General features: G+C 44.4%; 1 protein-coding gene across 1 annotated transcript in view; it reads right to left on the minus strand.

Annotated features, from left to right (window-relative positions):
* The window catches only part of Dnah7 (dynein axonemal heavy chain 7), a 218,972-nt gene extending 194,474 nt beyond the window's left edge, over positions 1 to 24,498 (minus strand). The window contains exons 1-8 of the mRNA XM_038315400.1: positions 24,371 to 24,498; positions 20,096 to 20,158; positions 17,540 to 17,602; positions 15,599 to 15,707; positions 13,631 to 13,778; positions 7,481 to 7,571; positions 6,206 to 6,386; positions 4,014 to 4,089 (exon numbers count right to left, since the gene is read on the minus strand). Of these exons, the coding sequence (XP_038171328.1) occupies positions 4,014 to 4,089; positions 6,206 to 6,386; positions 7,481 to 7,571; positions 13,631 to 13,778; positions 15,599 to 15,707; positions 17,540 to 17,602; positions 20,096 to 20,158; positions 24,371 to 24,385 (746 nt within the window). The 5' untranslated portion in view covers positions 24,386 to 24,498. The remainder of the gene's footprint in view (positions 1 to 4,013; positions 4,090 to 6,205; positions 6,387 to 7,480; positions 7,572 to 13,630; positions 13,779 to 15,598; positions 15,708 to 17,539; positions 17,603 to 20,095; positions 20,159 to 24,370) is intronic.
* Between the last annotated feature and the right edge of the window lie 329 nt (positions 24,499 to 24,827).

The following is a 24,827-nucleotide window of genomic DNA, read 5'->3' on the forward strand; positions in this document are numbered from 1 at the left end:
CCATTGAGTCCTTATATAACTGAAAATAATCAAGTGGAACGATAATGAGGTAGCCTTTGTATATGAAGACCCTTAATGGCAGGACACACAACATTTAAAGTTTTGCTTTATTTTGCAAAAACGATAAGGATAGCAGGACAGTGGTGGCGCACGCCTTTAATCCCAGCACTCGGGACGCAGAGGCAGGCGGATCTCTGAGTTTGAGGCCAGCCTGGTCTACAGAGTGAGTTCCAGGACAGCCAGGGCTACAAAGTGAAACCCTGTCCTAAAAAATAAATTTAAAAAATTGTAAGAATATAGTCCAGCTTGCCTATGGAAATCCCCCTTGCTCTCTTCACCTAATGTGTAAGCATCATTGACAAATAAGACATTCTTTATCATTCTCATCTGAAAACATAGTTTGTAACTCTTATGGCTTGGGTAAACCATCCTTTCCATACAGAAGACAGACCAGCTTTCCTGCTCAGAAAACAGATGCCTCCTACTTACCATAGTTGGACTTTTGAGTTTTCGGCTTTATTTATTTATTTATTTATTTATTTATTTACTTACTTTTGCTTTGCTTCGTCAAGACAGGGTTTCTCTGTGTAGCCCTTGCTGTCCCGGAACTCACTCTTTAAACCAGGCTGGCCTCGAACTCACAGAGATCTGCCTGCCTCTGCCTCCCAAATGCTGGGATTAAAGGCGTGCGCCACTGTGCCTGGCTTGGGCTTTCTGGCTCTCTGACAATGCATGGGAGAACAACACACAGTGATTTCGCTTTTCTCCTGAGCTGGCGATAGCCCCAGTCAGTGCCCTTGAGAAGCTAGGCACTGTGTGGTAGCCAGTAGCAGGCGGGCTCCACACAAAGGGGCCTGCACCAGCGGTATCGGGAAGCTGTGAGGTCATCAGGTGATCCACGGTACTTTCAGGCCTCTGTATGTTTAAACATGCCCACTTTTGTGGCTCTAAGTTTTATCATCCATTTTACTTAAATACTTAGGTTAAGCATTTGACTTTAGACATTTCCAGTTGACACAAATGCTTTGTGTGTTAAATATTTCAATCAAATTCCATTTGCTTGACTGAACCTTGGCTCAGTTTCAACATTCCCTAACCTCCTCATAGGCCATACAGCTGAGGGAAGTCCATTGTTGTTTTAACCTTTAAAAAAAAAATGATGGTTGAATTTCTTCTCTCTATCCTTAGAAGTCATCTGGCAGGTACTCACACAGTGAATCTAGCTACCCAACAGCCACCAGGGACCCTGAAAGCAGATTCTGGGTTCATCACTGTTAAGTCCAGCCTTGTAGAAAAAAAACACAAGGAGGAACTGAATGGGTGGACACTCCCATAAGCCCATCAGGTGACTCTAATGGACTCTAAATCACATATTTTAAAATGCCTTTTGCTCTAACTTTTCCTGGATCTCTGCTTAGGGTTCGTAATGTTAGTAATTCTTGCCTTTACTTCTGCCTCACGTCTCTGTCCAGATGCCCATCCGGACTTCCTCTTTTTCCCTATTCTTTTTTTTTTTTTTTTTTTTTTGTTTGTTTGTTTGTTTGTCTTTTGATTTTTTTTTTTTTCGAGACAGAGTTTCTCTGTAGCTTTGGAGCCTGTCCTGGAACTAGCTCTTGTAGACCAGGCTGGTCTCGAACTCACAGAGATCCGCCTGCCTCTGCCTCCCGAGTGCTGGGATTAAAGGCTTGCACCACCGCCGCCCGGCCCTATTCCTGATTGTTGTAGAAACAAAACCACCGATACAATCCCCGGGGTCGCCTAGATGGGCTCACCGAAGAGCACCCCAATTGCCACACATGAAGACCCCATGTAACAGAGAGAAGCCAGATTCAGTTGTGTGTCCAACTCCCTAACTGGCAGTTAGTGTTTACCTCTTTAGAGGGGAGATGATGGGGACAGGAGCCAGAACAGAGGCAGGCAGCTTAAGGACGGGGACTTCCATTCCTGTCTTTGGCCAACCAAAAACATTCTTGGTCCTATCCTGGCCAGAGGCCAGAAATGCCAAATCTGTGGGGCGAGTGTGAGCCTTGATCTGGTTCCTAAATGAGTTCGGGGGTCACCTATTCCAGAGGAGGGCACTACATGGGCCTTGATCAGGGCTCTGTGGCAGCCCACTAGGGGGAGCAGAGAGCTGACAGTCCAAACTACAAAAAATGTAAATGGGGTTGATTCAACTGTGAGTCAACACATTTTGAAACAAAACAAAACAGAACAAAAACAGACAAATACACAGAATCCTCTTACATTCAAAGAGATGGGAGCTTTTGTTGGACCTCACAGTCAGAATTAATAACACACCTCAAGGCCACTTAGAATTTATGACTGCTGTCCTACTGTGTGCTCTGTCTGTTCCTTTAACCTCCCTCTACGAGAACAAAACAACCAGCCTTACTCACCTTGACTTCCCATGTAATCAACATTTACATCTAAGTTGATAGACAGAGGTAGTCTTGAATGGTATACTCTTTCATGCCCTGACCCGAGTAATACATGTGTGTTTATGCATAAACAATGATAATAATTTGGTTAAAGTAGAGTAATAATAGCTTTATGGAATGAGTACCAAAAATGTTGAAAACAACATATGGATATTGCTCGATAAATAATGATATCTGTAATAATGTAATATTGTAATATCTGGGTCATTTGGAGCCAGTGACTTAATCTCTTGTAAAACTGTTAAAATATCGCTCATTACTTCCCCCATGTGATGTTTTCTGTGCTGTTCACTAAAAGAGAGAGAAAAAGCCCATTATTTAGGGCACACACAAGGGGAGGGGCAGATTCACAAGACAGCATCCAGGAAGCCCTTCGGTAGAGACAAGCACACCAGGACACACATACAGAAATAAGGACAAACAGAATCACAGAATCACAAGACAGTCTTCAGGCAGGCACTTGTCAGACCCATGCAACAAACAGACAGGACAGCAGAAAACACAGGGAGGGTGGAGTAGAGAATTCAAATCTGGGCTCATTCTTCGTTAGATGACACCAGGAGAAATGCTTTGATTTCTTTCCTTAATGCGACACCAACACACTACTGGTAACCCTGAGTTTATTCGGGTCTGCCCGGCCTTCTGTGTGCTGGCTCCCTGCCTCGAATGTTCCTTTCCTTTCCCTGCCGCATGGCTACTTGTTGCCGCTATATGCCTGACCTCCACAGCAATTTGAAGGGCAAGATTTATTTTTACTTTCTTGCTCCATTCTCCTCCTCTGCTGAGAGTTACAGTTTGCTCATCTTGATTTTTTTTTCTTTTAATCCCTAATCAAATGGTCCTCCGGCTTTCCCTTGAGTCCAATCTTAAAGGCCGCTACTAATGAGACTGAGAATGCTAAAGGACCCGGATTTTCATTCTCTAGAAACGGCAGACCTCAGCTCAAAAAGGAAAGCTTTCCTTCCCTTCTTTCCCCTTCTCCACTTCCTCCCTACAGGTATCCCAGGCTGTGAGTCGGGAACAAATTCTCACACCTAGCCTAACCAGCTCACTCCTCCTCAGGAATTTCCCCACACAAAGCTTATGCTGTTCTTGGAAAGCCATTAATAATCTTTAAGGATCTATGCTTTATTTTTCTAATATTTAAGAGCTGTACTCCTAAATGCCACTTTTAAGGAAAACGTGTAACAGGTGTTTTCCCCCCATATATTCTGTATTCTAATCCATAAATAAACTGAAATATTCTACGGATATATTTGATTTTCTCAATGTCCCAAATGTTTTTGTTGTCACCAAATGTTCATGCCTCTACCATACCAGAAGCCTGATCTACATGCCACGGAGGCACGAGAGCCACATCAAATCCTTTCCGCAGCAGGTTTCTTAATTGGGTTGGTTGGTTAATTAGTTGGTTTGGTTTGGTTTTTGATACTGCCCTCAACCTCACTTGTGAGAAGACTATGTACATGGGTGTAATATATAAACGATAAGCACGCATGTGAGAAAATACAAACGAGAATGGGAACGTCGTTGAGTAGATGGAATGACCGCTATTAGAGAAACCTGTTCACTTACTCGGCGCGGTGCGGCGGGACCTCCGTTGTTTTGCTGTCGTCGTCTTTTTCTCTGGGGTCTTTTAGAACAAAATCAACTAAGGAAAAAAAATTGGAAAATTTAGATAAACAACGTTACATTAATCACAGCATATTTCCAAGAAAACTAATTCTATTAAAATGAATCACTTAAAATGTGTTAGTTTTATAATAAAGAAAAATGTGTGTGCTAGGAAGAAACACTTGTGGGAAAAAACCTACCAAGTCTGTCTTGAAGAACTGTGTTCTTTTTCTTAACTATGTGTTTCGATTGTTGCATTGGAAAATGATAATTGACCTTAATATCACATTTTCCTTCAGAGTTATTCCATCAAAAGCACTCTCGTTAAATTGTGGGTCAGGAAGAGAGGAGAATTTCTCTCACTGGGGAAAAGCCCACAGTACGTAGCTGCGTTTGAAATTGCATAAGCTCCCTTTGCGCCTATCTTCTGGGTCTTCGGCCGCAGTTGGCTCCGTTTTCCTGCCTGTCTTTCAAGATTCACTTCTACAGTGCAAAGTTACACTGCTACCCTCTGCCTAAAGTTCCTCTGACCATCAAATGCTTTAAAGAGGCATGCGGGCCCCTCACAGATAGTGACCCTTTCTCCAAATGCACCCTAGGCTTTGGCTGTCACAGTGGCTCACAGGTCTAGACAGGCCTGCTGGTGCCACATGCCGTTGCCTGGACCAAGCGTGTCACCTAGGAGACATGCTTCAGGGAGTTGGGGATGCTGTTATACACGCATGATCCAAGAACTAGACAGGCAGAGGCAGGAGGATCACAAGTTTGGAACCACCCTAGGCTAGATGGTGAATTCAGGCCAGCGTTGGTTCCTAAGAGAAACCCTGTCTCATTCCCTCCTCCCACCCCACCACTACAAAGACTCGGTTCAGAAGCCTCTGGAGTCCTTCCTAAGTCAGGGTGGCCTGGTGGCCTCTTCTTCCTTGCTGAGCACCGCCTTGGTGTACTTGCTAGGCAGGCTCCTTTACAGTTTAGAGATTCGGCCGTCTCTCTCATGTCATCTTATATTACCGGGAATGCAGGGAAGTCTGTTCTCTGAAGGGTTAAATTGCTCCTTGCGTCCAGATTTCAACAGCCTTTAGGGGACCGTTCATTGTGCAAGCTCTACTAACAGGAACAATTGGGAAACTGTCTGGAAAGGACCTGTTCCAAGGTTCTGCCCTCAGGGACTTTAGTTTAGACTGGGCCAGAAACTCTGTTTTAAAAAAGTATTCTTATTACCTACTGATACTTAGAGATAAACTTTTTAAGTCCATACCATGGCTCAACAAGTTTCCTACACAAAAGGTCACAGGCTAACCCCTTCTACTTTGTGAGCTGCAAGGTTTCTTCTGTTCAGCTGCTCAACTCTGCGGTTGTAACTCAAAAGCAGCCCACATACAACGTGTTAAGAATATCTTAGAATTGCCAGGTACTACTGAAACCTCATTTACAAAAGAGGCTGTGGTCAGGTAGGACTTCTGGTCTGGAGCAAAAGCGTCATCAACCGCATCTACATTTCTCATCAGCAATATTAATGGAAGTTGGTAATGATTAAAATCTGTGGTAATTACTCACCTACACACATGCATGCATGCGTGCGCAGGCACACACACGAATGCGCCCACACATGTACACGCTTTGTCTCTCCTACCTGTACCAAGAAACTTTTAAACAAGGGACGGTCCTGAAGCTTCCCAAGTGTCTAATGCTTTCTACTGACTGAGACAATAAATATTACAAGAGGCTGAAAATAATTACTATTGCTTTCTTCAGTGCTGCCCTTTAATGAGGGACCATATCTTTATAAGTAGAAAAAATTTGTTTAAAACATAATTTATGCCCAATCAATGAAGTCTTTGTTACTAATCAATTTTTATTTGATGTGCATTGGTGTTCTGCGTGCATCTGTGAGGGTGTCAGACCCCTTGGACTGGAGTTACAGGCAGTTTTGTTACAGACAGTGGGTGCTGAGAACTGGACCCAGGTCTCTGGAAGAGCAGCCAGTGCTGTTAACTGCTGAAACATCTCTCCAGCCCTGACTGGGGTCTTAACACGCCAATGAGGTAAGAAACTGCATAAGCATAGAGTGACAAGTGTCAGAAACAGGCAGTAGCTTTTAATTCAAGAATTACCTATAACGACGCACACTCAGATGAGCTACGGCGACTCACCTATGGACTTCTTCACGCTGAGAAGATAGTCCTCTCTCATCTCATCTGACAGGACCGTTATGCTGTCGGTGAGGACTTTCAGATGCTGGGGGACCAAATCCAGCACGTGCTCCAGCCAAGAATCTTCCATCGGGGCCACGTGATCGGTATCAATTCCGTGATGAATGTAGTAGTAATATCTCTGGACGGGGGAGGGAGGCAGGGGAGTTAGTACTGCGGTAAAGGGACTGTGTTTGTCCACACACAAAACCATAGGGGAAATGCAAGTCTGCAGAAGAAAGAGTTTTTAAATCATAAAGTGCTCTGTGTAATATATGTAAGCATTCTTGGAGAGCTCCCACCGCATGGCCACAAATCAGTCTTAAAGCTGCCTTCAAGTCAATATCCTTCCACACTGTCTCTAAAAATACACACCAGAATTAGAATTTCTAGTTGACTTAGGTGGTGGCTGGGATGAGAAGGGACTCTAGAAGAGCGGTCAGTGCTCTCACCCTCTGGGCTGCCTCTCCAGTCCACACGTTTGTTAGTTCGGTTGTTTGTGGTTGGTTGGTTTGGTTTTGGTTTTTTTTAAGTCAGGTCTCCTGTGTGTAGCTTGTGTGTAGCTTTGGCTGTTCTAGAACTCGCTCCTTAGACCTTACGCCTGCCTCTGCCTCTCAAGTGCTGGGATTAAAGGTGTGCACCACCACGCCTGCCTCTGCCTCTCAAGTGCTGGGATTAAAGGTGTGCACCACCACCATCCAACGACGTTGAAACTTTTAATGTTTACATTTCTAAAACTTCTTATGTATTTGAAAACACCTGAATGGCTACTTCTAAAATAAGTTAATGCACTTTTTAAAAGGCACAGTATCACAGTTCAGAAAACTATTCATAAAAGAATAAGGGTATATATGACAGAGATGAGCTTTACGGTGGGATTGGGCAGAACTGAGATTCCTTCACTGTGGCTTTCGGTGGTGAGGAAGAGAATGCTTTCTTCCACTGATCTAAAAGAATAATTGGATGTGACTCTGTCCATTTCTGCATACACAGTGATGTATAAGGCACGTCTTTAATCCCAGCACTCGGGAGGCAGAGGCAGGTGAATCTTTGTGAGTTCGAGACCTGCCTGGTCCACAAGAGCTAGCTCCAGGACAGCCAAGGCTGTCACACAGAGAAACCCTGTCTTGAAAAATCAAGAGGAAAAAAAAGACAGAATAATCTCAAAGATATACAACGTCTTTTTGGGTCCTCCCTCTATTTGTGATTCTACTAACAAAAGAAGTAAGATGTTACCAAGATGTCTTTCTCTATTGAAGAAGTGGTCGATTTGGAAATCAGGCTCTCTTCAGGGATGATGGATTCTAAGCGACCATCTTGTTGTTGCCTAAGACAGTGATAAACACGGAAGAGTCAAAAACATACAAAGGTGATTCAAACACAAAACATCGATGTAAAAACACAGGACTGTTCTCTATTAAATCACCCAAAAGATAGATGGTTGAAGATGTTTGCTTGACGCCTCAGTCCTCGTAGAATGCCCTCTTCTCTCTATGCATGGGGAGACAATGAGAACTGCTCTCCGAGACCTCCTTCATGTGGCCTCTGCGCGTTTGCATCTGCTACTACACAAGCGAGTTCTCTCTTCTTTGAACTTGCAAGGGGTAGTCTTGCATTATCCCTAAAAGATGTATAGTTGCTTTTTCGTCTGTCTGAAATGAAGTGATGGCAGACAGTTCAAGTGCTGCTTTGCAGAGAATGCAGATTCCCATTCCCAGAAGACCTTTTTTCGCATCTCTAGGGGCATGCGCCTTGACACCAAGCAACATCGAGACTTGCGTTCTTTTTTTTTTTTTTTTTTAACTGAGTGTGTCCACAAAACCCCTGTGGAGATGACAATTCAGTTCAAATGCTGTGTCAGAGATAAGCCATGCTGTTTTTTTTTTCTGAAGCTCCACAGCACAGCGGGCATAGTTACAGCTTCAGCACATATAGCGGGCTGTGCTGGGCGAGCTCCAGCTTCTGCATTGTGTTCCAGAGTCCGGGGTGGCTCTGCCGCTACAGATCGATGGTGCTGAGTCAGAAGCACCTGTCCCTCACTAAGTGAAGAGCAGATGCAGAAAATGTATGGACTACGTCTCTCAGAAACCAAACCCAAGTGGGTACCCAGGACACATCTTGTAATGTGTCTTTTCTAATTCCAAGGACCCAATAGTCTGTGAGCTTCATACTTATGTTTTTGAAACATGTGAGAGTCCATTCCCTTTAATACATGGTAGGTGATCAATAAATCTTTAACAAATGACAGAATGTTGAATGTGAGAGCATTGGGAGAGTCTCAAAGTATTAACTAGCGGGAATTGATTACTCTAGCCACCAGTGGCATCTACGGTGCTGTGGTTTGCTTGCCCTGAAAGGGACTAACGCAAAAGTACTGCGTTTTCAGGTCATCGAGACTGGATTCATATTCTGCTGCCATAAGGGGCACGACGTCAGGAAGTGGTGTGTGTGGTTCTTTTCCATCCGTCTATCTCATCTTAGCAGCCTTCCTGCATCCTGGCATCGCCTGCGCATCCTTCGCGAGGATAAAGCCTGGAGGGTGCGGTCCAGAAGGCCAGGGGTGGGGAGGAAGAATTCGGGGTTGGAGAAACCACGGCAGACAGTGAGTGAGTGCCGACATCCTTGCGGCTCCACCGTCCCATGATTCTACCGTACTAGGGCCACAGGCAAATTTTTTCTGCTCAGCAGAGATTACAAGAGCTACTCATCACCAAACAAGCCCTTAATAGCTTTGTAAGTATTACTGCTAAGACTCACATATGCTGCTGAAAGTCATAACTATCCCCACTTCACAGATGAAGAAATTAAATGTCAGGGAGAAGAACTGTCCCCTTTGGTCACACAGCTAATGATGGATGGGAAGAGAGAGGGTGGTCGCTATGTCTCTGCGCAGCCATGCCCTTTCCAGGAGAATGGTATTCCATTCAGAACTGAAAATATCTCAACAAGAAATCAAGAAATGCTTTGACTAGTGAAAGAAATATAGGATATACTTGGTTTCTCAAAAGTGAAAAATAACTACATTAATGATTTTCTGTTTATAAAATTAAGAGGCTTTCGGTTCACAATAGCAGCCCAGAAATCCCTTCTTCAAGTGCGAAAACAGAAGTGGAATTACTTTAACCCACGACTATGAGGAGATAAGAAGAAAAACTCTTCATTTCGTAGACAGGCCACAGAGGGCAGACAGCGCAGGTATCCTCTGTCATGGGAGGAAGCAGGCAATAGGCCTGGAGCCTCCAGTAAGACCCTCACCCTGGAGTCGGCGGGTACCAGGGGCTGCGGGAAATGGGGTGATCTCGTTAGCTAATTACACGGAAAATTAGGCAGCTGAATGGGAACGACACATACCCCAAAGGCAAAAAATGTTCCAAATCCAGCCTCAGAATAGAAAACGTGACTAGATCGATATCCAGCAAATTAATTGAATTAGTAATTAATAATTTCCCAGCAAGTAATTCCAGGTCCAGGTGGCCTCTCTAATGGATTCCGCAGGGAAGAAATCCAACCAGCTCCAGAAACTTCTTCAGAGAAAACAGAGCCCGGAAGGAGCTCACCGTCACCACTCATTTTTGGAGGGTAGCGCGAAGATGTCACGACAGAGCGGGAGACATGACATGGCAGGCTCAAATTGTTCGCCTTGTTTATAAAGACCCATCACAAAATTGCAAACCTCTCTCCTCCAGCCGAGCAAGATGCTGGAAGGAGGGGAGGGAGGTCGCGAGCTGGTCCTGTGTCACCCAAAGGGTAGTATGTCCTCTGTGTGCGCAAGGGCCTAGGAGCGGGTACCGTCCAGGAAACCCAGGGGAAACAGCTCCCCAGGGCTTTGTCCAGCGTCCCAGCTGTGTCTGGCTGCTGCAGCAAACGTCTCTCCTGCGATGAACCGGTTCCCTGGGCCTTGGACTGTCCAAACAGCTTCCTGCTGCTTAAGCCAGAGAAAAGCGAGAGAAACTGAGGCTGTCCTGAAGAAGAGAGCAGGGGTCAATACCGCTACAACCTTGGCAGCAGGCGGGCTCGGCAGGTATTGGCTGCACACGGTGGAGCCCTATCCGGGTGTTGTTCTTCCTGCCTGTCCCAAGTTGCAAACTGGGGGGCACCTACTGCGTCATCAAGGGGAGAGCCAGGCTGGTGCACGGCCGCACACGAACCACAGATGCGCTTTCATGTTAACTGGGAAGCTGAGGGAACTCGCATATGCCTCGGGAAGCCACCGGAACCAATTACAACAGAGACGGTGGGCAGCAAGATCCAAACTGTGCAGCTTCGCCGTCCAGCTGGCAGGAGCAAGGGACTGGACACCGAACTAGGTTAGAGGCATGCTTCTGAGTTTTCTAAACATAAACATGGTCTTTAAATTGTCCTTCGAAAGTTTTAGCAAATAAAATCCAGTAATATTATAGAGATGGTATTCAGTTTAGCAAAATTTATCATATATTGATAGAACAAAGGAGAAAGGCCACAAGGTCATTTCGGTAGACGTGGAAGAAGCATTTGGGAAAAATGTAGCACCTATTCATAATAAAGCTTCTCACAGACTAGGCAAGGAAGGAGACCGCCTCAAGCCATAAAGGTCAGCGTTCATTTTCATTTACAATTCAGTTCAGAAAGTATAAACTTATGTCTTCATTTTTAATTTAGTTATAAGTTTTACCATTATAAGGGAGTGTAACCTGGAGCAACTGCGGAAACCAGGGAAGCAAAAGAGAACCCCAGGGAGAGGAAGCACCCACCCCTACACGGCATCACCAGAAGACAAGGGTCATAAAGCTGGAAATGGGGAAATGGGGAGGGGCTGCTGGTTGTGAAGGGGGAAAGGAGGTCAATACAAAAGGACGGGGGGGGGGGGGGCGCGTGGAGAGGATAAATAACAGTAAGGATATTTGAAAAAAGCCTTAAGGAGTCATATTATTTTTATTTACCTAAAATTGCATATATGTCTTAAATAAAGTCATGCCACTTGGGCTGACAGTGCTCCCCTCGAGAGCCATAGAGTAGCTAACAAAAAACCCCAGCACCAGGCATGGGGAGCCTTCTTCTGAGCTGTTGGTCACGGGAGTCCAAGGGACTCCTCAAGCAATGTAGGCTATTGCTGCGATCCTCAGTTGCCTCTCAGAGAGCAACCCTGTGTCCCTGTTGACTCATATCCCACAAACTTCAGACCCAGGACTCGGAAGATTCAAGCTGGATCTGACCTGAAGGCCTCCGCCCCGAGAACCAGCTTCCACAGCATCGGAAACTGCCGAGGGAGGAAGGCAGCCAGTGGTCCCACCTACCTGTGATGCAATAACCAGCAATAACCAACTGGTCACCATAGTCTTGAAGGTGACAGAGCGGCACTCACATGGTGGTGGTAACCAAGAGATGCCAAGCGGACTCAAAGATGTCTCAACAATAGGGACGCCGTGTCTGGCGCTGGAAACCTATTCAGCTGTCCAGCACTAGTGAGGCCCTGGATCTCAGAGGCGGATCCTACTATTTGGCTATACTAGGACAGAATAATTCCTAACTACATTCTAAATACTCAGCCTTATGTCCACAGGCAAAGGCAGTTCTCACCCCTCATGGAGGTAGCTTCTTGTCGTGGAGTTAATTACTTTAACTACACAAAGATGTGTTACATTTGTTTATGCTACGTTTGCTTAATGATGTAAAGATGTGTTGCTTTGCCCACCTAAGGCAAAATGGTCTAATAAAAAGCTAAATAGTCAGTAACTAGGCAATAGAGGGATGGGCGGGGCTAGCAGGCAGAGAGAATAAGTAGAGAAAGAATCTAGGCTCAAGAGGAGAGAATGAGGGAGAAAGAGAGGGGGACATCTAGGGCCAGACAGACAGACACAGAGAGGACATACAGAATGAAAGAAAAGTAAACCAAAAAAAAAAAAAAAAAAAAAAAAAAGCCGGGCGGTGGTGGCGCACGCCTTTAATCCCAGCACTCGGGAGGCAGAGGCAGGCGGATCTCTGTGAGTTCGAGACCAGCCTGGTCTACAAGAGCTAGTTCCAGGACAGGCTCCAAAGCCACAGAGAAACCCTGTCTCAAAAAACCAAAAAAAAAAAAAAAAAGAAAAAAAAAGAAAAGAAAAGTAAAAAGCACCTAGGCAAAATTTAGATAAAGAGAGACAGGTTAGATTAAGTTATAAGAGTTAGTGGGGCTGGCCTGGTCGTGGTGGTTCATGCCTTTAATCCCAGCTCTCAGGAGGCAGAGGCAGGTGGATCTATGTGAGTTCGAGGCCAGCCTGGTCTATAAGAGCTAGTTCCAGGACAGGCTACAAAGCTACAGAGAAATACTGTTTCAAAAAACCAAACAAACAAAGAGTTAGTGGGGCAAGCATAAGCTAAGGTTGAGCATTAATAACTAATAATAAGTTTTCATGTCTTTATTTAGGAGCTGGTTGGTGGCCCGAAAGAAAGTCTGCTACAGCTTCTCTCGGCAGCAGACAGAAACCATCAGAGAAAAACCACACCTAGACAAAACGAAGAGAACAGCTTATCATGGGGTGCACAGCCCTGATAAATATGTCTGTAAGACAACTCCGGCACCTAAGACTCAGGGGCCATTCAGGAGATGAAAGCGGAAAGATTCTCAGAGCCCAAAGGACCAGGAAGTCTGCTTTGAGATTGTGTCTCCTAGAAACGGCAGGAAGCTATACCCATGATAGCTCAATAATATGGCTGCGTAAACTGGACTTGACAATGACAACACCGGCAGATATGCTAACATGGAAACGGAAAGTCTCGCCGGGCTCCCACCCTTAGACAGAGAAATATAGGCAGCCGACAACCGCTGAGACGGGAGAATTCGCCTTTTCTATGGCTGAGCCCCGAGTTGCGTCCGATACCAGCGAGTCAGCCCTGAAATTACACACACATGCAACACTAAATAGACTCAGCAGGTTGTATTTACCTATGTGCTCATCACACACGGTGTGTGTGTGCGTGTGTGTGTGCGCTCACGTGCACATGTGTGGAAAATGTGGTACCTTTGAACAATGGAGTACTACACAGCAGAAAAAAATATCGACAGCTTGAATTTCGCAGGAAAATGGATGGAGCTAGAAAACATTATTTTGGGTGAGGTAACCCAGACACAGAAAGACACTTATCACATGGACTCACTCATAGGCGGTTTTTAAACATAGAGCAAAGAAAGCCAGCCTACAAACCACAATCCCGGAGAACCTAGACAACAATGCAGACTCTAAGAGAGACTTACATAGATCTAATCTACATGGGAAGTGGAAAGGAGAAAAAGACAAGCTCTCCTCTATCTTTACACTAGCCTCCCTGTAACAAGGCTTTGGGATTTGGGACACTCTCTAGAGACGCGCAGAGTGCTTCTCTTTTCCGGCCTTTGCTAGAGCAGCATGCTGGCCGGCTCGTGGAACTCACATAATGACGTTGACGAGCGTGCTTCTAAAGTTCTCTCGCTCCTTGTGTGGAGATTTTGTCTTCGATCTGGAAGTCGATGGTCCAGGTCGGCTGTCATCAACCTGGTCCAGCAATTTGCCTTTTTTTCCATATTGCTCCATGTATTCAGCTTAAATTTTAAAAAACAAGTTGCCCGTGAGAAAGGTTAGCCAAAACGAGTCAGTCCTTAGAGCGAGGCGCTGCAGCAGCAGCAGCAAGAAAAATATTACGTTCTTTATGTTCACTCATCTCAAAGAATCCTAATGCATATTGTCTTACTATCAAAAGTTATCGAACACCTACTTAAATCATCATAACAGGAATCTCTATTTATCGTAAGAACATTGTTGACTTTTGTGCTACTTTGACTGATATAATGTGTTTTTAGTTGCAAATGTAGGCATCTCTTAAAAGGGTTAAGATTTAAACCATGATAAAAATGAAGTCACACTGTTCAAGAAAAGTTTAGAAGAACCGTAATTTCAAAAACATTCCAGTGTTAAATGTAAGCAGTCCGATAGTGCTATGCACTAGTGAGAAACACAATGTGTGTGTGTGTGTGTGTGTGTGGCCGTGTGTGCACACGTGTGCAGGGGCCGGATCTTTGTGGCCTGGAGCGCATGGGTTGGGCTTGGAGGACTAAGCCAGCCAGCCTCAGGGGTCCTCCCTTCTCATCCCAACCCTGGGATTGTAAGGGCAAGCTTAGCCCATCTGGCTTCCTATGTGGATCTGGGGAGTAAACTGGGGTCCCCAGGTCCTCGCGGTTAACGGGCTGGGCTATCTCTTCAGACCCTAGAGCTACTTTTGAATGACTAATTTGGAAATGGTATTTACAACTTAGGATGTTCTTAGAAAAAGGTTCTCGGCCTTTGACGCCGAGAGGCTGTCAATACTGCGGAGTAGAGAAGGCTCACAAGGCCTCACTGGGAAGCCTTCAGGGGCCAAGGGTTGCGCTGGCAGGGGAGGGGCTGTGTGTCTCAGTGCTAGTTATAGGGCTGGCCTTTCCCATGCTTGTGCAGACAACCCTAAAGGAACGTGGGAGGGACTTGCTGAGGGGAAGAGGTTGGGGTCCTGTGTGAGAGAGAGGGGGATAGAAAAAGATAACAGAAGAGAATATGATGAAAGTAAGATTAGATGATAAATGATAGATGATAGATAGATAGATAGATAGATAGATAGATGATTGATAGATAGATAGATGATAGATGATAGATAGATAGATAGATGATAGATAGATAGATAGATAGATAGATAGATAGATGATAGATAGATAGATAGATAGATGATAGATGATAGATAGATAGATGATAGACAGATAGATAGATGATAGACAGATAGATAGATAGATAGATAGATAGATAGATGATAGATAGATAGATAGATGATAGATGATAGATAGATAGATGATAGACAGATAGATAGATGATAGACAGATAGATAGATAGATAGATAGATAGATAGATAGATGATAGATAGATAGATAGATAGATAGATAGATGATAGATGATAGATAGATAGATGATAGACAGATAGATAGATGATAGACAGATAGATAGATAGATAGATAGATAGATAGATAGATAGATAGATGATAGATAGATGATAGACAGATAGACAGATAGATAGATAGATAGATAGATAGATAGATAGATAGATAGATGATAGACAGACAGACAGACAGACAGACAGACAGATAGATAGACTGATAGATATGGATATATATTAGTATGCATATATATAATGAAATGGTGAAAGAATAAATTACAATGAATACAAATGTTCCGTGAGAAGCATTTACAATGGCATTAAATAACTAGGAGCTGGAAACAATTATTTTCTGACGGAAAATGTCTAGAAGAAAGTTGTCTATATGACGTGTGCCTCTTAGACTCTATAATTCTATGGCTTTATTAACTATACATGCTTTGAATCAAAGATTAAAGTTCTTACCGTATGACTGCTCATTTTTAACAGTATAGGGTTCTGGAAACTGGTTTTCCTGTTTGATATTTAAGTGGAAGGATGGAGCAGTCTGCTGCCACTGGGGTTTAACTCCGGTCTACAACAGAACATTTAAATAGTATTAGTAAGTCGTGTAGAAGATGTTTCATTTAACCCGTGGGTGTTTCTGTGAGCTGCTCTAGCACTGTCCCGAGCACATCAGGACCGCTGGGGAGATGCATAGCCAGCAGCAACAGGTCTTCCTTTGCCTGGGTGTGCCCAGGAAACGCTAAGAAAAGCCCCGCTGCTCCGTGGTTATGAGTGCCCGTTACCCAAACCTGGAGTGCCTATTCCACACAGCCTGCTCATTGCCCCTATCAGCCACTGTCTAGAAAATTCCTCTCAACATGTTTCTGGCTGATGAATAACAGCGTGAAATTCTTCATATCAAAACACACCAATGGGAAGCCATGCAGTGTTTAGTGCCGTATACATTGTGTAATATCTAAGCGAGTTTCAACAAATCGATGTGAACAGTTATCACAGTGAGAATTTCCCAGTTCTGTCTGTTAGCTTCCTGAAAGGCACATTGTGTTCTAGTTATTTATAGTCGCCCTACTGTGCACTAGCAGGCCTGGCTGCCTCAGTCTGTCTAGCTGTAGCTTTGTGCCCATCCCTGCCTCCTTAGGAAGGGGTACGGGTGTCTAGGAATTCATGTCTTCGAAGCTGTCACACCTCCCATCGCACAGCCATTCGTAATGACCTCTGTTAGTCAATAGATATTTTCATCTTCTGTATTTCTGTGAGGCTAAGTTGTGGTCTCTCCTTTTCATGTTGAGTCTTCTCTTTTTCTAGCTCTGCTAAGACTTTTTAAAACTTTTATTATCTTTTCAAAGGACCAAATGTTTGTTTTCCAGGTCTTTGGGGGTTGATTTTGCGGTATCCGTCCCACTTAGCTATGCTCTGTTTTCTTTTCTCTTAACCTCCTTGGGGTTCGGCTTGTTCTTGGGGTTCTTGTGAAGACACAGTGATGTGTTTAACAGCTGCCAAGTTTGCACTTGTTGGCTGCTGCGTAGCCTTTCTTAGTGCAGCCTTCCACCCATTTTGGAAGAATATCTTCCCACTTTCATTTAATTTTTAAATTTCCATCTTGATTTTTCCCTTCACCCATTTGTTGCTCAGAAGCAGTTTGTTTAGTTCTCGTAATTTGTGTAATTTGCTGAGATTTGGTTACGATTCTTTCAGTTTTATTACACTGTGGCTAGAACATATTCCATGTGATTTCATTTCGAACACAAAACTGCTTTTTCCTGAGACTCTGTCTAAATTTCAATCCCAGGAGCTACAAGAAGGTAACTCAATGGCACTGCCTATGAAAGAGAATAAGCATTAAGTAAGCTCGGTGCTTTGCTAACTAAAATGCCCACTGTTTGAAATGAGCACTCAAAATCACAACAATGAGAAAGGAAGCCAGGATCGATGGGGTCACTGGTACAATGACTTTTGCCACTGACCAAATCCTCCCATTTTCAGGCCAGAAACTGAGGTCCAGAGAGGGAAATGACTCCCCAGAAGTCACGGAGTTTCACCCTGAGGCCTTATTTCCTGGCAGTGACATTTCCCTTCTAATCCATCTTGGTAATGCTTTTATTTATCCTTAAATATTCTACACACACTAAGAAATTATGGGCACCATGATATTACTAGATATTTGTATTTACTAATATATATCTATATATAAGATAAATAGATAGATAGATGATAGATAGATAGATAGATAGATAGATAGATAGATAGATATTAGTGAGAGAATTTCTCTATCAAGAAATAATCATATCAGAGCACCAAATCAGGAATTTGATATTTTGCTTTAAGTTTGGATCCTATAAACCTTTGAAAATGGCAGTATTCTTGATACAGATAAATTAGTTAGATAAATTATACAGTTACCAGAGCTAACTGGGGTAACACTCTCGTTGGCAGTTTGGCCTTTTCTTTGCTGGGTGGTTTGTCCTGCATAAAACACATGAGATAAAAGAGAAAAGGCATTGACACAAATTTTATATTGTCCAATATAAAGCAAAGTACATTTTAGCCAAAATGTCCAAAGGTCAACTCAGAAGCCTCACTTTTGGGACTGGGCATGGTGGTACTTACAATTCCAGCACTCCAGAGGTGGTGGCAGGCAGACCTCTGTGAATTCAAGGCCAGCCTGGTCTGCGCTAGCTCAGACCAGCCACTGCTCTACAGAGAGACCCTGTCTGAAGTACAGAGAAACACACAGAAACGATGCTGCAGCAGCAGGACTTAATCAAGCCTTCAAACTCCGGTCAGATCTTTCAAACACCACAACTTCTGAGAATTTAACCTCAGTATGGAGCTTACTTTGCCTGCGTTCTCCCCTCTATTGCTAAATACCATTTTTCCTCACCAATATACCAGAGTCAGCCCTTCCTGAAGCTACAGCATGTCTGGGTTAATCCGCTCAATGGCCGTGAGAAATGGTTGTTCCTTTCCCACAATTTCCTTAGGAGAAACGTCTGCAGCCATGACAACATTTTTAATAAGGCAGGCAGCAGAAGATCTGGGGCTTGACTGACAGGCAGTGCTGTACCAGAAGGCCTCCTCGGCCTTCCTGAGAGCCTGCTACTGCTCTGTTCACAAACATTAACACACACACATATGAACTTGATCTTTAAGTAGGAACAAGGCGACAGATTGTTTCCAGCATCTCAAAAATATGGTTTCTTATAAAGAGTAAATGTCTCGAGAATACAAGAGAAAAACTCTAGGGCAGGCTCAAATATGAGCACATCAGAAAGTTTTAAATCAGCCATGAAAGAAACATTTGGAATAACTCTATGGTTTGTTGACTTAAAAGAATTATCATCTGAGCCCCAAATATTTGTTCAGCAAGTGAACGTGAGTCTAACAGACTCAGGCACCCCAACAGCAACATTTTCGGTTTTCTATTTTGTTAAACTATAAAGAGAAACTGTCAATTTTACTTCAGTTCTTTGATTTGTGAACTAGGAAACATAAAGCAAGCATTTATAGGAGTAAGAAACTTCTGATTTTACTCAATAAAGCTTCTGATAATCTAACAATGCAAATAGGCCAAAAATTAAAACATGGGTGATGGAGGATTCTCATTGGTTAATAAACAAACTGCCTGGCCCATTTAATATGCCCGCCCTTAGGTGGGTGGAGTAGACAGAACAGGAAGAAGGAAGTGAGGTAGATGGCTCAGTCAGACTGCCGTGCCTCTGCTCAGGGAGAGAGGGGCGATGAAGCTCCAGCCCAAGATGGACGTATGCTAGAATCTTCCCGGTAAGGCACCACTTCGTGGTGCTACATAGATTATTAGATATGGGTTAATCAAGATGTGAGTAAGAGGCTGAAACTAATATGGGCCAGGCAGTGTTTAAAAGAATACAGTTTCTGTGTAATTATTTTGGGGCATAAGCTCGCCGGCGGCCTGGAGCGGGGCGGGACGAAAAGCAGGCTTGCCCGCAGCTCCTCACTACACATGGGTGCTTTGAAATGTTTGAGGTTATTCCCTTAATGTTTCATTTGTGTTCTGCTTCGTTTAATTTTGTCTTTTTAACTGAAGAAACTTTTGTTCCAAAGTGTTAGAAATCGTCCCTGGATGAAGCAATGCAAACATCCCATCATATATTTCATCCCAGGCCTTTAAAATATGTTTCAAAACAATATCTGTTCGGAAATTCTACTTTAACCAACTCCTAGGAGTCAGAAGAATGTTGCTCAATGCCATTAAAATCCAAAGGAATTAATACATGGTAAGTTTTACTGCAGTGGAATCTAACTTGTCCAATGTTTTACCAACTAACAATGCCTGTTATCTGCCTTTTCCATAGACAATGAAAATTTATATGAAAATTCCTCTCAGTTTTAATGTTTTTTTGTTTTGTTTCCTTGTTTTGGTTTTTCGAGACAGGATTTCTCTATGTAGCTTTGGTGCCTACCCTGGAACTAGCACTTGTAGACCAGGTTGACCTCAAACTCACAGAGATTCGCCTGCCTCTGCTTCTTGAGTGCTAGGATTAAAGCGTGCACACCCTTGCCTGGCTCAGTTTTAAACTTTCAAAGGAGGTTCAGAGAAGTAGGTGACACCCCAAAGACCACAGAGCCAGACACAAAGCTGTGACATGACACCAACATTCTCTCTCTCTCTCTCTCTCTCTCTCTCTCTCTCTCTCTCTCTCTCTCTCTCTCTCTCTCGCGCGCGCGCGCGCGCGCGCGCGCGCGCGCGCGTACACACACACACACACACCTGCTCCCCTTGAGGACATTCGGGAATTCTTAGCTCAGCTTGCTGAAATAATCCATCCATGCTAGAGATCCCAAACATGGTGACTGTACTAATAAACTGATTATCCTAGGATATGTACCGCACAGCACTTTCCCATCAGGATTGAATTAGACTGGACACAGAATGTGAAATCAGACAATAGTAAGCAAGAAGATGCGTTAAGAACTTACCGTAGACAGCTGTGGCAGGAACCTCACGGGTGCCTTGGACTTTTCCTTGCTGGGTACTTTATCCTGTAATGGGGGAGGGGGGATTGTTTACTCATTATCGCTAAATTTAATTCACTCAGCCAAGTTTTACATTTTCTATAAAGTCAAGCACATACCATCCAAAATATCCTAAAATATGATTTTACTGACATATGATATTACACATAGAAATCTTATAACACACCAAGGAGCTATTAGAACTAGTTAGTTCATTCAGAAGGTTATAGGATACAAAATTTACACACACACACACACACACACACACACACACACGCGCGCGCACACACCCTTACAGACACTAGAAGTAAACAGCGCGAAGCTGAAATTAAGGAACAATTTCAGGGTGGGTAAAATGGTATCTCACTTAGAATTTCCAATGCTGTGATAAATGCCATGATCAAAGCCACTTAGAGTGGAAGACCTTATTTGGCTTACAGTATATACACTCCATCATCAGGGGAAACCAAGGCAAGAACTTAAGCAGAGACCATGGCAGGACACCACTAACTGGCTTTTCCTCCTGACTACTCAGCCTGCCTTCTTAACAGACTCCAGGACCGCCTGCCCGGGTTGGCACCACCCACAGTGGGCCCTTTCACGTCAATCATCAATCAAGAAGATGCCCCCATAGATTTGTCTGCAGGCCAATAGGGGTATTTTCTCAACCGAGTTTCCCTCTTTTTCAGATGACTCTACCATATGCCATAGTGACTAAATAAATAAATAAATTGAATAAAATAAAAACCACTTCACCAGGACAAAGTTGTCATGTGCTATTGTCCTCGCAGCAAACTTTCTCATGGCTTCTTTTTAATGACATTAAGATGATATGACAAGGGGCTGGAGAGACGGCTTTGGGGTTAAGAGAGCTTGTTGTTTTTGCAGAGGGCCTGGGCTCGGTTCCCAGCACCCACATGGCAGTGCACAGCTGCCAATAATTCTAATTCCAGGGGTTCTAATGCCCTAAGACTAGTCTCTGAGGGCACAGCAACACAGTGCGCACAAAGGCAAAACTCTCTCTCTCTCACACACACAAAATAAGAATAGTTCTTTAAAAGAAGGTGGCGAACAGGATGACCATGGCAGACAAAGGAGAACCACTTGATTCTGGGACTTTAAAAGGTGCTGCACAGCGGGTGCCTCCCCTCTCCCCACAAGCAACCCTTATGTGACAGCCATCCTAACTCTATAAACAAACGCCTTCAAGCAGAATCTCTAAGGGGCTGGAGGGTTTGTTTGTTTGTTTGTTTTTTAACTAGGTTTTAAAATAAAATGAGCAACTGCAAAAGACTTCTATTTCTCTTTAAGTACCTAACGTAAGAGAAAAAGAAGGACAACTATCTCTGAAAAGAAAATGCCATGCCCCTCTCAGCCTTCCACTTAATAAGATGGAAATGTTAAAAAACCTCCTCAGTAAATGCGTCCCTGCCGCTTGCCCGTGTCTTCAAGTGGGATGAATTCATAAGTAAATGTCACGTTAAAATGGAATTGCTGAAAATTTAATCCATTCTATTTGTTTTAGATTAAGGTGTAAAACTTTCATCTTTTCAAAAGGAAAACTGTACTCTAAGTTAGGACAGAGGGAAGCATCAAAATGACTTTTAAAATTACAAAGTCAACCAAAACGGTAGGAGGGAGCCCTCTGCTGATTGAGACAGAGGCAAAGATCCTGGATGGGATAATAATGCCCTTCTGGGTGATTCCAAGGCTTCTTCAATGGAACGTGGCCCTTCTGGAGGTTGTGGGGAGACAAGGGAGTTGGGGTTTCCAGCGTCACTTTTAGGAAGAGGAAGCACACAACTTCCAGCGATCAACTTAGCTGCTTCTTAGCTCCAGCTGAATAGGTGGAAGAAATTACGGAAACTAGCTCTCCAGAAAAGTCACTGTATATTAAAAGAAGTATTTTAGATTTGACAGTATACAGACCACGGTTCCACAAATGGGCCAAAGACTTACTTGGACGTCAAGCAAACGAGCTACTCAATTATCGATGGCGATGATTCGTGATTTTTTTGTTGTTGTTAAGAAGTTTGAGCACAATACCACCACACCGTGAGGTCTAATGATTGCTCGGGTGCTGTGGTGTGTCCTTTTTTGTTACATGTATCTGAAATTTGGGAGGATTTTTGTTCGTTTGTTATTGTACTACTCATGGCTAATTATTTTTGATATATAGGATCATAGCAACAGTTTCTTCATTCTCAATTTATAATATGAATTTCAAAACTACTGGAACAATTTTTCTTGAGCATTTAGATAACTATTATTTATTTGGTGAATAAGTTAGCGACTTGACATCGTCTGCTATTCATCTATAACCTATATAATCTAGAACTATAGATGTTAAAATCTAGATATGACATGTCTTTCCAAAAGGCTCACTGCATTGAGGGGCGGCGCCAGTAGGTGATGCTCTTGGGAAGCTGTAATGCCATGGGATCTATTTTCATCTAAAAATTAATGTAAGCTTTTGGCAGAATGGACTGTTGAGAGGGAGGGCCTGGTTGGAGGATGCGGGCTATTGGAGCATGCCTTCAACGTGCTGATGTTTCTCTCGTCTCTTCCTCTGTGCTCTCTGCCTTCTGGCTGCTGTGAGGTGAGCAGCTTTATTCTCCTGTGCCCTCCCTACCTTGATGTAGTGCTTTGGTATAGCGCTCAGAAATGCCCAGAGCCAGGTGACCTTTAAAACCATGAAGCAAAGTAAATATCCTCCCTTGAGTTGACTTGCTCTGTTTTGTCTCTCTCTCTCTCTCTCTCTCTCACACACACACACACACACACACACACACAACCTGAGCGGCACAATAAGGCTTTAAAAAACTCTTTCTGTGTGTGTCTATATTTGTTAGTGTGTGTGTGTCTGTGTGATGGTGGATGTGAGTGTGCCTGAGCATGTGTATGAGTGTGTGTCTCTGTGTGTGTGTTGTGAGTGTGTGTATGTGTTTGAGTGTGTGTTCTGTGCGTGTGTATATAATTGTTAGTGTGTGTCTGTGTGATGGTGTATGTGAGTATGTGTGAGCATGTGCATGTGTCTCTGTGTGTATTATGAGTGTGTGCATGTGTGTCTGTGAATATGAGCATGTCTTGTGAATGTGTGTGTATGAGTGTGTGTGTGTGTGTGTGTGTATATGAGTATGGGCCTGTGTGTGAATGTGTGTGTTTGCTATGCTCATGTATGTAGGGGGGGTGCCCATCCTACACATAGAAACCAACCAATTGCTCGCTGACTGACTACTTTGAGACCGTCTCTCCCTGAACCAGAAACTAAGCTGACGGATGGAAAGTCCCAGCAATCCTCCTGCCTCTGTCCCTCACAGTGCTGGGGTCACAGGCAAATGCAGTCACTCTGGGTCCTTCGAGTGGGCCCTGGGGAGTCGGGTTTATGTTTTCCTGGCTTGCACATCAAGCTCTTAAGCGCTGAGCCATTGCAACCCTTAAGACACCTTTAAACATCATTTCCACAACAAGCTCAACTTGCGAAAGAACGCACTCTGAAGTAACAAAGAAGAAAACAATTCCCAGGTGGAAAATCAACTTCGTCTCATTTGGGTTGCTGACAGAGTCCTTTTCTCGTTGGTCGCGGTGTTGAGAGCCTCAGTTTTTCTCTGGCTACCCAGAAAAACGCCCGCCCTACAGCCTTCCTGTGGTGTACTGGCATCGAAACCAATGACCGTGGCTCTGTACTGCAGTGACTCTTAAGGTCAACAGAGAAAGATTTTTACTTTTGCAACTGTTTGTTTTTACAAGCTGTTGTAGCCCGCATCTTTTATTACACACCACAAGACTAAGTGGGAGCCCTTACTGGATGGCCTGTGACCTCAGCTGGCAGAGGCTGGGGACCAGGAAATGCTGCAAATTCAAGGCCAGCCTGGACTAAAGACCGAACCCCGGGCCAGCTTGGGGTGGGAGGGGGTGTGGTAAATAGCGAATTTCTGTCTCCTTGGAAAGAAAAAGACTAAGTGGTTGGCAGAAAGTCACACTTCTAAGAAGCCCACGCCCACGTTGACAACCCGTCCAGCCTCGGGCCACAAACACTCCGGGAGAGCAGCTGGGGTCGCTGTCGAGCTGTTTCCGTAGCTGGCGGGTCCCCGAGAGCTGTGCTCCGCAGTTACGGTGACGGCGCGACCCAGCGGCTGGGAAGGGAACCGGAGGGAAACGCTCGACACCCGGGGAGGCACGGGGGGTCCTGTGTGCCCGGCGCCCCGGAACCAGCCACCCTGGCGGCCCCGCTCTCACCTGCTCGCTGCTCATGGCTGCGAGGACTTGCGAGCCGCGCACGGCCGGCGGCCTGGATCGCTGATGCGGGACCCTGAACCCGGGACAGAGGTGTCCACCGCTGGACAGCTCGCTCAGTCTCGGCTCTCTCTGAGCTGGGAGCTCTAGCGTCCCTGCCTCATGAGTTGCTAAGCAACAAGCTGGCGGGTTCCACTTCCGGTCATCTGTAGCTGCGTGATCAGGTCCAGAACTTTCTCGGTGATTCAGTAGGGTGGCTTCCCGGGGCCTCCTGAAGGTGGTGGCAGACACCTTCCAACCAACCTGGGTGGGCCTGATCCTCGGCCTCCCGCCCTTATTTAGCTGTTTCTGCAGATTTCATTGCTAAGGTAGGCAAACGGAGCACTCAGGACTGGAGCAGGAAATGTGTTCCTTATTCGGGTGCATCAGTTTGCAGTCCTGTCGGCTTCTCCCGCACACT

Source organism: Arvicola amphibius, chromosome 18 (genome assembly GCF_903992535.2).
Source record: "Arvicola amphibius chromosome 18, mArvAmp1.2, whole genome shotgun sequence".
NCBI lineage: Eukaryota > Metazoa > Chordata > Mammalia > Rodentia > Cricetidae > Arvicola > Arvicola amphibius.